The sequence below is a fragment of the Pagrus pagrus genome, assembly GCF_965226575.1.
Source record: "Pagrus pagrus genome assembly, chromosome: 16".
Taxonomy (NCBI): domain Eukaryota; kingdom Metazoa; phylum Chordata; class Actinopteri; order Spariformes; family Sparidae; genus Pagrus; species Pagrus pagrus.
The window spans coordinates 7,772,237-7,786,463 of NC_140200.1; the positions used below are offsets into that span (position 1 = coordinate 7,772,237).

At 43.2% G+C, this 14,227-nt stretch overlaps 1 protein-coding gene across 3 annotated transcripts in view; it reads right to left on the bottom strand.

Annotated features, from left to right (window-relative positions):
* LOC311271658 (estrogen-related receptor gamma-like) overlaps window positions 1–14,172 on the bottom strand; it is a 30,801-nt gene extending 16,629 nt beyond the window's left edge. The window contains exon 1 of one of the 3 annotated variants that reach the window (XM_084377443.1): window positions 13,902–14,172. Coding sequence is in view for 2 of the 3 variants with exons in the window: in XM_084377442.1 (XP_084233568.1) it covers window positions 13,858–13,913 (56 nt within the window). In the remaining variant the exon portion in view is untranslated. Of the gene's footprint in view, window positions 1–4,182; window positions 4,531–13,857 lie in introns of those variants that run through there. The other 2 variants (XM_084377442.1, XM_084377441.1) reach the window with 2 other exon arrangements.
* Window positions 14,173–14,227: the final 55 nt, after the last annotated feature.

A 14,227-nucleotide genomic window follows, 5' to 3' on the forward strand; every position in this document is an offset into this window, starting at 1 on the left:
AAAAGCCCTCTGCTGTCTCACTCTCTGTCATGAAACACACACACATTGTCCTGCGCAGTCGTGCGTCTCTCCCCACTCTCGTCTTGGCACGGCGAGATGGATCAAAGCCAGTGTGTTTCCTGTCATGTAAATCAGTGTTTCCTCGGCCACAAGTCATTTGGTAGGCAAAAAGACTGGCTGCTTTTAACCACCCCCAGAGTAAACCATGGGCACGCGCTACTGACCTCTCTACAAACCCACAAAGATGGACACACGGACGGACAGTAAGAGACAGGATGACAACAGAAGAGCCAGCAGTGGACATCTCTATGAGGAAAAACCAAGTACCAACTGAAGCAACGTTATCGCAGCATCTGCTGGGTGTCAGACTTCAATGCAGATAGAAAAATGTCCACAGTCAAAAACCGTCAAATACCAAAAGTTGGCATTGATCTTTGTGCTTGATTTGACGGTATCAGACAGTTTTTTGATCCAAATCATCCAAAGTCCTTGTTCAACTGCTGAAATCTATGCATTAAACCTTTATTAACGTATGTTTTTTGTCACTTACTGTATGGGAAGTGCAACAATTGTGCCATATTTTCACCATAAAGAGGTGTTTTGGCTAATATGCAGTGTTGGGGAAGCTACTTTGACACTTGAAACAAAGTTACCCACGGCAGTGGAAGAAATGTAGTTTGTTTAACTAAAGCTACTGAGTCAAAGCAACAAGTTTAAACTACTTGAAAAATGTAGTATACAATTTAAACAAAATAAAATGCTCCTCAGTTAAGTTTATTGCAAACATTAAAACAGGCCTAACCCCACTATTCATGGGAATATGTGAGAAATGTCTGCTTTGAATTTCAATAGAGAAGAAATGTTAAAATAAAAAATTATAAAGTCCATTGTTTCTTTTTATGGCCCTAAATGATTTGTCTTAGTACACAAAATGTGGCAAAAAAGTAATTTAACTACTCATTCACTATGCAAATATACAAATGTAGTAAAACTGCCAGCGAGCTACTGTAAAATGCAGTTAAACTACTGGCTTCATTAGCCTACGTGTAGCCCACGACTCCCCATCGCTGCTAGCAAACATTTGCCTATTTACACAACCAGCAAACACAGAACCAACGTCAGCGTTCATTTGAAGTCGTGTTTCTGCTCTTCTGACGAATGTAAGTCAAATATTAACTCTGCTTTGGTCCCTGTGTACTCCTGAGATATATATTCAGCTCTTTAGCTGCTACGTGCTGTGCTACGTCAACTAGCTAGTGGCTAATTTTCTTTGTCTGCTGTTCAGGTAGCATACAACGGGTTTTATCTGAGCTTTTCCACTGAATAGACTTGCTTTTAATGAGTGGAAGTAAGAAAGAGGTGAATCAAAAATGTAACGTTGACGGCCATAAAATTCAAACAGTTAGCCTCAGGATGCTAAAAAAGACCCGTATTTTGGGGGAACTGCGCTAATTCTCTGTAATTCCTTTCAGATTACAACTCATTTAGTTAATTTATCGATTTGAGAAGTTTTTGTCAAATGAAAAATGGTTTTGGGAAGAAGTTGTGGTATATTATTTAGTTATAAATACTCAAATTCAGGTATCGTATCAGCTCAAAATATTTCTAGTCTTAGTCTTAAACCCCAAAATTTTACCTCACCGGCCAATAAACAAGATGCCGTTTTAACTCCCGCTCTCCCCCCGCGCCATCCCTCACCTCTCCAATCCACTTTAAAGACTATAAAAACAGTAAAGTGAAGAGACTTCAGCTCCCTTTTAAAGTGACTCACTGGTTTACTTATTGGCTATCCATCACAGGCGTCCATATTGCTGTGTCAAGGCTCTGACAGGTAAGGAGTGAGATATTCTCCGCGCTCTCCAATTATAATGCATCACGGGGAGGAAGACGAGGAGGGGGAGGAGGAGGAGGAGGAGGAGGAGGAGGGAGGCATTTTGCTTTCATAATGAAATGACATTAGAGTGGGGTGATCAGATGTGATGTAACATTCACTCTGACAGATTACTAATCTACAACTGCACATAAAAGCCCATCAAAAGATGGTTGGTGCGGCTTCTACAGCGGCGTGCAGCACGGATAAATCAGTGTGTGAGTGCGTCAGTGGGCATTCAAAGTTATCGTACCTAACCCCCCCCTTTGTGTCCAAAACAAGTCTAATTGCACCTTGGCAACAAAAGGCCAAAATGCAGCGTGAAACGACAGGGAGACAAAAAAGAGAGGAGGAGGAGAAGAAGAAGAAGAAGAAGAGAGGCGGGAGGAAATTACAAGAGTGGCAGACAGATAGAGGGAGTGTGAAAAGGCCGGGCAGGGACAGAAAAGAAAGGGGGCCGTCCTGTGGCTCATTAACCTGGGGGGTGTTGAGGGAAAAGAGAGACGGCAACACTCACTTTCAAATGAGCAGAGTCATAATGCAGACAATGACCCAACGGATGAAGGGAGAAGAAGAGGGAGGGAGGGAGGGAAACATGGAGGGAAGGAAATACAGAAAGTAAGAGGCAGAGATAAAGGGACATACATTCCCACAATATCACCAAAAAACAGACTTTTGAGGTACCGTCGACTAACTTTTCAGCTTTAACCCCAACCCTGAGGAGCACTTATTTAGGTCAGTGGGGTCTCAGTAGTGTTTTTTTACTAATGAGCCAGTAGGAGATGAGCAGGGATCAGTGGCACCCCCAGCCAGCCGTAAGAGCCTTAGTCAGGCTTTGGACGAAGCTGTTAGCTGGGAGATGTGGCTGGAGCTTGGACCCGCAGGATAGCGTGCCATGCAGGGGATCATCTGCGGCCATCACCGCCTTTTCTCCCATTCTTTATCTGCCCGCTTCTGTCACCGGCAATCAGCCAACCTGTACGTCCACATGTCTTCCGCCTTCAACTGTCTTTTGAAGTCCTCGTCCGTCTGTCTCGTTTCTGGATTCTCTTGATCCTCTCCTCTGCTGGAGGAAGTTAATTTCAAACCTTGAACCGCTCGATGAGATTGCGTTCTCGGAGCGGGGGCCGATTACGCCAAAGCTGATAAAAAAAAGCGCGGCGGCGACGATAATGAACACGATTTTTTTATGATTGCAGAAAAGAAAGGCAATCACAGAGCCGTCTCCGGGTAATCAAACAGCTGCTTCGCACATCTCGTTGCAGGATTTCAATTGCTTCCTTGTTCCTGCCGGGTCTTCACCAGCCTCGGATGACCCGCAAACTGGTCGTACCCACTCACCCTCACTATCAACAAACAAACAGGCTGGACAATGGCAACTGTAAGCAATGCAAACGAAACCCCACACCTGGGAACTTTTAATGGAAACTTCCTAAAAGCACAGAGAAATAAAACTTTCTATCAAACGTCAGTAGAGCTGGAACGATTTCTCAATGAACTGATGAGTCGATCGAGAGGGAAAAGCATCTATTTTGATCATTGACCCAACAAAATCTGAGAGACAAGTCTCTACTTCCTTCAGTGCATTGCGAGGATTGCCTGCATTTCTCCGTCTTATATCAAAACTGAAAATACAAACTGACTGCTGGACTGTTGGTTAGTCACCACAAAACATTGTAAGACGTCACGTTGGGGCTTTAGGGAAGTGTGATGAGCATTAATGACCATTTTCTGACATTTTATAGACCTTTGACTAATCGAGGAAAACTATAATCTGATGAATCGCTCATGAAATCTTTGGCGGGGTTCATCAGAATGCTGTCCTAAAATTGGTCAGCAATGGAAAATGCTGACCTGGTTTAATTTAAACGGAGATAAATGGCAAAAAAGAGATCATTTTTAATGTTTAAGTGGTATAAGGGACCGAATGAGCAGATATTATAAAAGCAAAAGTCAACAGTTTTCTGCAAAGTTTAAGAGAACAGTGATCATGCTCGACAAACTGAACTTCTTGATTTTCTTGATTTCCTTTCCCACTCTCACTCTCTTAATCATTTTGATTCAGTGCTCACAGATGTGTCATGAATGAAACTGATTCAAATCAACTTGTCGGTACCTAAAGACCTTATGAAAAAATAGCTGATGTGAGCACTGCAGACACACACGTAACATCCAAACACAAATCAGATAAGGAGGCAGTCAGTCAGTCGGTATCACTGTAACTTTCACACACAATCTCAGCTTGCTATCACGCCTGTGTAACACATCTTGGTAGCGTACGCTTCAATGCTCTGTGGAGTGAGAGTACTTACTCTGTGTCAGAGTGGTAGGTGAAGCACTCTGGGAGGTAGAGGTCGACTAAATCCATGTGCACTCTGCCACCATGCTCCGAGGAGGAAGAAAAAAAATAAAGTGTCTGCTCCTGCCTGCCTCTTCTCCTCCTCTACAGATTGTATAAACTGTATCTCTGTGCTGTTTGTCACTTTCTCTTTATTCTGCCTCCAAACTTTGTCTCCATCTACTGCCCCTGTGTCACACTCTCGGCCCCTCTCATTGTCCCTGCGTCTGTCTTCCTGTCACTCACACTTCTCACCAACAGCCCCTGGCCCCCGCTGGCTGCCTTTGAAGTCCCGACTGTTGTGACTGTGGCTGGCTGTGTGTGTGACAAGGGTCTCCAAGCAAAGCTGGCCCTCATGAACACTCAGCCACACCATTTGAATGGCCATCCCCCGGAACGCTGAGCCGGCAGCTCATTGGCCGTCCTCCGAGCCAATGAGAGCCGGCCTCTCGCTGGGGCAGGTGGATATGACAACAGAGGATTATTTCACAGGTTGTAGGTCTGAGGAGGAAGTTTACGAGGAAACGTGGAGGGAGAATTATTGATTTAATAGCAGCAGATTCTGTTTTCAGCATGAATAATGACTTGTGTCTGTGTGGATGAGTTAAAGGATGACTTTAAGATGTTTTATTATATATACCGAAGACACATTCATCTATAATAGACTGCTGTATATCTTTTATCAATTCAAATTCAGGATTTTATAAAAGTTTAATGACTCATGAAATGTTTATAAGGAAAAAGTGGTCAAAGAAATATAATCAGAAATGTGTCTTTAGCAGTGAAATCAAATATAATCCACAAATAATTAACAGATTAATAGATCAACAATTAAGAAATTAAGAAAAATCATATGTTTCCATCTTATTAAATGAAAAAATAGACTGTTTTTTACCTGTTTGATATAAATATCATTGGCTTTCTGACTGTTGGTTAGACAAAACAAACATAAACTTTGGCTCTGGAAAATTGTGATCAAAATTTCTTTTACTAATTTGTGACATTTTATGGAATAAATAATCCATCATTGACTGAAAATAGAAGAGAATAAAGGTGCAATATGCACGAATTGGTGCTGCTCCTGTCGAGTTGAAACAAAGTCTCTTTCACGATAACTTAACAAGGAAATGTCTTTGTTCAATAATAGAAAGAAACTTGAATTCAAAAGGAGAACAGTCGTATTTCTGTTTAATATAGAAAAAAGGTGCACAAATGTTTACTTTTGTGAGTTTGTTATGTTCATTTGTTCGACTTAAAAAGCTTAAAAAAGCCTTTGTGACTTTGCGAACTCACTGCTCACACACATTTCCCAGCTAAAACTACTGTGGCTATCTGACTATCGCCTCTTGAGGTACAAACACATCTTTGACATGATGTCCAAACTGTTGATAATGTGAGCTGGTTTTTGAATCTTTTGAACTAAAATCCTAGCCACATCTCACAAATTGCTCCTTTAAACTCAAATTCTTACATATAGTACCTTTACTCGATAATTGAAAATGATCATTACCCATATCTGTCAAAAGATCTTTGAAGATATAAGTGGTGATAATTGTCAAAATGCTGGATAGTCAATGTCAAACCAGCCTCTTCCCGCTTAGATACGGTTCAACATACGGACCTCCTCACATAGCAACACATGCACATATGTTTGTAACCAAGCCCTAACTGACTACCTGCGAGTACTGTACTTTTATCTGTTCTAATCAGATACGGCTATGTGCCTAATGTGATGCTTTTCACCCTTCGCTGACAACACACACGTGTAGTACAAACAGGGGCACAGTAAGTAGTGCTTGGCACTCCCGAAAAGGTTAACGGGTGCAATCAGGTGCAATCAGGTGCAGTATGGTGCAGAGAAACAACAGCAGATGTGCACATTTAGTTTGAAAACTTTTAAACTCACAGTTACATCTTCCTCCGTCCACATGAATGTTTCGTGTCTCTGGAGCTGTTTTAATTACTCGCATACAAAATGTGTGAGATGCATCCATTTTGATTTCTACTACTTCAAGCTGTATCCTTCAATTTAACCCGATTTGAATTCAGTAACTGTACAATCTATGAAATAACACCTTTAATAAAACAATAAAACAGTAATTAATACACTAACTATCCTGTCATTTCTCCTGTGAGAGTGAGAAGCAGCCCAGGGTCAGATGAGTCTTACGCAACCTGTTGTCACTACGTCCCTAATCCACTTACAAGACTGACACGCACGTGAGACCATGTCAACAAAAAATCCCTCTTTGTGCGGAAACAAAAACAACATTGGTACACGCAGAAAACAAGCCGCACAGCGGGGAGACGCACACACAGATGCACTGCCGAGCCTCGTCGAGAGGTCACGGGTCAAATTCAAATCATGATGGTTTCGCCCCGAGGTCCCAACTTATCATTCTCAGCAGGAGCGCCTGCCAAGAAGCACCGAACGAACAATAGAAATACTGCAGCATCGTGTGGAAGGAAATGAACATTTATTTCCACATTGTTCCAGTTCTTTCTAAATTAATTAAAGACACAATATCAGTTTGGTACAGCGATGAACTCCATCAGCGTGCACAGCGAATCTCATCCTGGGTTTTCAAAGGAACAAAACACAATAATCGTCACGTTCTCTGTCCAATTTTCTCACTAAACACAGAAAAAGTTGCTGAAAAAGCACCCTGTGTCCTTTGACATACAGCAAAAGGAACAATCTTATCATTTACAGCCAAAGAAGCCAATAATGTTGTAGCATCAGAAACGCACAAATGTCAAATGGAGTTTGGTGCTCGTGAACGTCAGAGTTTCTGCTCTTTTCTCGTCGGCCTCGTCCTGTCTCTTCCCCTCTCGTCGACGTGACGTGGCACCCGTGCTCTGAGCTGACCCTCGCCGAGACCAATCTCCGCAGGAATGAAATCACCTGCGCTAATCTGTTGCTCAGATAAAGGGCCAGACAGCAGACTGCATGGAGTGGACCTTATCTCATTATGCACCACATGAAACAGCCTCGCCAACAGAAAGACGCACACACACACCGCTTCAAGGCGGCCACGCACACACACACGCTACATGTGTAAACAAACATATGAACCCAACAAGCACATGCAAACACAAAGGAGAGAGAGCGTAGAAAAAAGCCATAGAAGATAAAGAGAGTGTGGTTTCTAATGGCAGATAATTTTATCTGGGCCGTAAAATACAAAAAGCCAGACACTGAGAGCTGCTATCGAATCAAATCTACTCAAGTTAATGTATCACATAAAACATTATCTACACTGAGAAATTATCTTTTATAAACCATTTAGGAAACTGGATGTTGACGTTAAAGCGAAGTGGCTCTTATCTCTCCTGTGCTTTTAGTTTGGCAGCTGCCATCAATGGATTCCTTATTTGCTCTAACGCGGCCGAGGAGGTTTCTTCACATATTCATACAGAAGCCGAGCGCAGGTTGGGAATTAAAACTGAGATTATTAGCTTTATCAGCGCTTGATATTTTCCTTGGCACCAGCTGAGCGACGTTGAGAGGCACCACAACAATATGGCGCACACTTGAGTCAAGCCAGAGTGGCGTCAAGTGAACCGCATGAAGGGCAGGAGTTTATTTCTCTTCTGATAATTTCCTCATTACCGTACAAAAGCTTTTTGTTCTAGTTTACAGAGGCTCCGTGTCAAAGTTTAATGTCGTTTGAGGTAATGTAAATGAAAAGGTGACAGACTTGAAAGGAGTTTCAGTCGGTTGATTGAACAGTAATCATCAAACAAGATCAGATTAAATTCAGATTAGGGCTGCGGCACATGTTGAATAATATATCACATTATTAGCCGTGCTAGCGGCGTCGCTTAGGGGATCGACACACATTCATGGTGCCCAGAGGATGAATCTGGCTTTGGTGATTCTCCACCACGACATCAGTGTTTGTGAAATTAAGTGTTTTTCAGCAGCTATTGGGATTGTTATAAATGATCCATCATAAGGTCAAGATTTTAATTCGTCCAGTACTTTGGCTCATGAGCAGGTAAATACAAAACTGATGTAGCCTCTGCCGTACTTTCTGTTTGGTGCTAATTGGCAAATGTTAGCATGCTACCACGCTAAACTAAGGCTCCGTTCACATTTGGCATCGACATGCGCCCTGAGTGATCCAATCAGAGGTGGACAGCAGTACAGGTGTGAGCACTCACATTGAGGACGCAGTTAAGATCTGATCACTCAGACCACGTTCAGAGGGGGTCTGGGACACATGTCAGATGGCTAACATTACTTGTGTCAAAATCAGCATGCTAGCATTGTCATTATGAGCATGTTAGCATGCTGATGTTAGCATTTCTAGCCCATTGACGGTATATATTTACATATATATAAATATATGTATATCAATATACTGTATGTACCTTTATATACCTCAGTGGTGCAACCTCACCTAGCTGCTAGCATAGCTGTAGAGTTTTATTTTTTATTCCAAGTTCCCAAAATCCAAAGTTACATCTTCAGTTTGCTTGTTTTGTCGCAGTAACTGTCCAAAGACTCAACTGTGTTCGATTCAAAATAATATAAAGCAGAGGAAAGCAAGAAATCATCACACCTGAGGAGCTTTTTCCTCCACAGTTTATGACATTTTGCTTGGTAAGTAGCTTTTACAGTTCTGTTATTGCTGTAAATAATTTTTCTGTCATTGATCGATGAGTTAATTATCTGCTCTATGGGATCTCACATGAAGGAGAGCTAGACTGGCTAACCTTCGACATCAATATATACTGTAAGCTTACAGAAGATACACAGTGTACAGTATGTGTCGTCAATAAGTGAAAAGAAATTGCAGGACACAAAAAGATGTTTTTGACTCTATCAGACAGTTTGTCCAACACAGACAAGTTTGTTTTTGATATGAAAAATGTCTCACTCAGAACATCGTGAACACAATTCTGAAAAAAAAAAGTAAAGTTTGCTGTTCAACATGTGAACAGAACATTTTTACATGTGGTATCACATTAATATCGGGATTGGCCTAAAAAAACAAATATTAGCTGTGCTTTTTAGAGATACTGAAACCTCCTGTTGGATTTCAAAAGTGTATTGGGTTAAAAAATGGCACAAAAAAGCAGCTTGAACAGATAAATGAGCCCTGTAGCTTATTTAAATATTTCTTTATTTGACAACTTCAAACAAACAAAAATGTCAGTTGACGAGTAAACTGAACAAGAAGGGATAATGACATGAAGCAAAGCATAACAGGAAATGGAAGAAATGCAGAAATTGAAGCTGAACACGCACGGCTGCAGTTAAACATCCACAAAATATTTTTACACCGCTGAGAGCGAGCCGAAGACAGGAGCTCGATAGCTGCTCCAGAGGGACGCTGCCTTGTAACAGAGCACCCAGCTGCCAGCTATTGACCCCCAACACACCAGATGCATCCCGTTTCTCTGAAGAAAAAGAAACGCACAAGTGAAGCAGACACCCTCGCACGTGTTAGCGTGGGTGTGTGTGTTTGTGTGTGTGTTCACCCCTTTCTCCTCATCCCCAAAAACTCACAGCCACCAAATCTCAGCCTCCAGGGACAGCTGTCGGATTGACTTCCAAAACTGGACAGTCACTCTGCAACTCCAACCCCCATCAGACACACACACACACACACACACGAACACACACACATGCACACATACATTAGCATCAGTCCTCAGATCTAGTGAGTTTAATCTGCTTAGTTTATGCCTGACTCACAGTCATCCATCAATTACCGAGGCAGAGGGAAAGACTATTGACACTGTGTGCAAACACCATTGTCTCGCTGCTCCGACACTCTACCTCTCAGACGCTCAAATGGTTTACAAAGGGAGGAGGGGGGGAGTTAAAGGGGGGAGAGAAGAGGGAGAAACAAAATGAGGGGAATGTGATATAGAAATGGAAGAAAATCTCTCTGTTCTGTGTGCATTCTTTACAGTTCGATGTCTTTAAATAGACGGATGGGAGGGAAATGATACACGAAATGATGGACTGACTGACAGACGAGCGTTTGGAATGAGATCGGTTTCACTGTATTGATCCATCGCGCTCCTGTATAGGGATCAGAGGTCACACACACACACACACACAGAAACCTTAGAAAGCCTCTGGGAGAAACTTAAAGCAAAGTAACCATAGAAAATGTCACTTAGAGCTGCTGGGACCTGCTGCCGCCCTCAGAGGGTCAGCGCTCCTCAAATGGCTTTCACTTATCTGGACGATCCCACCGGGGAGGAAGCGCATACACGCACAGGAAGGCATTCAGGCAGGCAGGCAGGGTTTCATCAGGACTAATTTGAGATCATTTTTATGAGTATTTGAGATGCACAGAGGAAAAAAAACTGCAGAAATGGTTTTTGCATAATAACTCAGGGGCTGGAGGGCCCCCTAGTGGACATATTTCTGTGACATTCACAGCAGAACTGACCACAAGCCTGATAAGGGCCGACTATTTAAAGGCGCCGCTAATGGAAGTCTAATGTGAGTGACGTTTAAACAGTTTACCCTGATTATAGGAAGCACATTTCACTGTTTCCACCGCGTCCAGTCGTCATGCCATGTCGTCTTCTGGCAGGTGCCCATCTGGAGGCTCTTAGGGCGATTATGTAACCGGGCCTCTCCTAACAACATAATGTGGATTACCAGAGCACGACCCCCTCATATTCTGTACAAGCAGGACTGGATTAACTGGTCAGCTGCTGGTCTCCAGCTCTGACGGTAGGTGACTTTAGTTCATCCAGGTCAGTTGTCTATGTGTGTTTTGTGCTACGTGGTGCAGAGTGGCTGGTAGCACCTGTATCTGATACATGTTTGTCATCTGTATTTGCTCTTTATTTATTGTTATTGTCATTCTAGTTCTTGATGCTGTGGTATTAAAATTGTTTCTGTATGTCTGGTTCTCCTAGAAGAAGGAGCCTAGCAGGGAACATTAAAGTATTATTTGGGAGAAATGCCGTCTCATCTTACATTTTTATCATAATGACGGGGCCTATGGTGACAGGATGTCATATGGATGTCACTTTGATCTAAAGTATATTTACTCATCACTACATTTCAGAGGGAAATATTGGACTTTTGATGTTACATGCAAAACATATAATAAGCTCATTAAATGCAATGTGTTGTTTTAGATAAAACCAGAGTTTCCCAACGTCATTGGCTAGTGACATCTTGCAAAAACGCTGTTTGTAGTTTGGGACCCTTGTCACATTTTACATGCCTTTGAGTTGTTAACAGTTCGGCCACGGAGGCTGATGGGAAATTCAGTTTGTTGCCTAGTTCGTTTTCTCAAATCAGTCCCGAGTAAACCCTCTTCCCAAACAAGTCAATGAAGGATCTCTGAAAAGAAAATAAAGCCAACATCTCTCGGCAACTCTGTCAGAGTTCCCTCCGGTTGCTGTGCCGTGTTTGAAGTGTTGTTTTTCTTTGGACACGAGCAAGTAGGCAGGGGTGGAGAGAAAACAATACTGGGGGAATCGCAGAAATTTTAAGTTTATCTAGTTCATTTTTTATTCTGAATATTTAATTTGTGTTGTATCCCCTTTAAGCTTCTCAGATGGTTTAATTTCAATAAGTACTTGAGGCCCAAGGAGGTCAAAATATCCAATATTTCAGAAAACAAGACCAAGAATCTACAGCTCTGTGAGGCGGTGCTGCTAAATGCTAACAGCAGCATGCTAGCATGCTCATAATAACAATGCACACAAGTAAATGTTCAGCAGGTGTTATCTTGATGCTACCACTCGCTAATTAGCCCTAAATACAGCTGAGGCTAATGGGAAAGTAGGTTTTGCAAGTATTTGGTCATAATAATCAAGGAAGCTGCATCTAATCTGATGAATTGCCTCCAGTGACGTCACTCAGTTGCATTGTGGGTACTGTAGGCACCAGGTTTTTTAAAGGACTGAGAATGCCTGGAATAAAAAAATGTGATATCTCTGGTTCTGCTGTATCATTTGTGTTGAAACTGTTCATAATGAGTCAACAGTGTGATATGACTGTGATGCAGACCAGTGAACTGCTTTTTCAAAACCTGCCGCCTACATTACCCAGAATTCAGCCACTGAGTGACATCACTGGAGGCAGTTTTTCGACATTTGTAGTAGTGCTCCCCAAGACCTGTAAACACACTTTAAAGTGTAAAATTGGGGAAGTTACCCTTTAATCAGGGCCATTTTTCTGCACAACAAGTACTTTAAATCTTAGTTTTTGAGGACCTGACGTGTATTTTTACATTTTCTTAATGATACTTTTATTTCACTTTACTACACTGCTGATTTGTGATTCTGATCTAAATAAATCATAAATATAACTGACTTTACTTAACGAGAACAGATGTGGTTCACACACATGCTTCTTCACGAGCAAACCCCCCTTTTGTACACACACACACACACACACACACCTGGTTCCCAGACCCGTCAAAGGTGAGGAGCTGCCGGTGCGGGCCCAGCACACACACACACACACAATCCTCGGAGTCAGCATCATGCACCTACTGCTGATGTCAGGAACTATTATACACACTTTCGCATAACCACACACACACAAAACAGCACGCAGTCTATCTCATCATATCACTTTTATCTCCACAGGTGGCAAATTTAGCCCTCTGGCTCGCTGTCAGCGTGTCTACAATAAACAAATCAACACAGACGTACACAAAGACCAAAAGAGCCATCCTGTCATGTTAGTTTAAAAAACAGTCCAGCGCAGCTTTATGTATTCACCTTCCGGCTATCTTTCCTTTCCTACCCATCCATCCGGAGCCACCCCTCTAACGTGGCCCTAACACGTCCTGTCAGCAGCTCCACAGGTGAGCCAGTCTCGGCTCACGACGCCGTCTCACGCCGACACTCGCTCCATCTTTCCTCCGATTCCCTCACCTCCTTTCCCTTCTTCTTTCTCATCCTCCACACTGTGTTTTCCTTCTTGCCCACGACTCCCTCCTGTCCTCCCTCATCTGATCACGCAGATGCACCCGGGGGCACTGCTGGGACTCGCTCGCTTTTGGGCAAAATGTGACACCAGGCCCGCTGCCTCGCTCCACCCTCCTCCGAGGCTTTTTTTTTTCGGGGTCGTCTTGTTGTCACCCCACCTTCCGGTCATCCCTTGCAGCCAGTTAGCCCTCTCAGCACGGTTCGCCGGTTCTTGGCCACGCCAAGGTACACCAGTCAAAATGTAATTTTCTGCAAGATTACACATGATAATGACTCGCTTTGGAGGCTGGCCATAAATGATGACTTCCAATTATAGATGCATAACTATCGATCTGTCAACAGGAGCAGTGGGAGAGGAGAGAGGGGAGGAGGGACGGAGCTGTAGAGATGTACAGTAATGTTGTGTTTACTGACATCTTTTTTTTTTTTTGATGCCACACACACACACACACACACACACACACACACGCACATAGCCGACACTGCTGCAAACTGAACTGCTCGCAAAGTCCTACATAGGCTGAAAAAGCAAGTCCAGATGGGAGCCAATAAAAAGAGAGATGAGTTCACCTGGGAGCAGAGTACACCTTCACCTGGCCACACACACACACATATGTCACACACACACCTCTGTTTCCATTCAAACACCACGCCGGACTGTTTCCAAGCAGACAAGGAACAAAAACACATTCGCTGCACTTAAAACAAGCCTGCGCCTTACTTCTTCCCTTCCGCTCGTCTTGCTGCCCTTCGCTCAGTACTCACTGTCGGGTTCATCCACCGGCTGGATGTGCTGGTCCTCCGCTCCACACAGCTGCAGTCAGTCAGTCAGTCAGTCTCAAGGACAAACGCTCCAGCTCTCCTCGCCTCCGGTCTCTGTAGCTCAGCGATGCAGCAGCGCGCACACACACACACACACACAAATACATAAACACACACACACATTCCCCCCTCTCTCTCTCTCTCTCTCCCTCTTTCTCTGATCCAGTGCTGAGTTTACCTACCTACCTACCTGCCTAGGTTTGCTCGCAGGGGAGTCCTGAGAGAGTGTGTCAGACAGAAAGTGTGTCTAAGAGAGAGGGGTGAGGAGG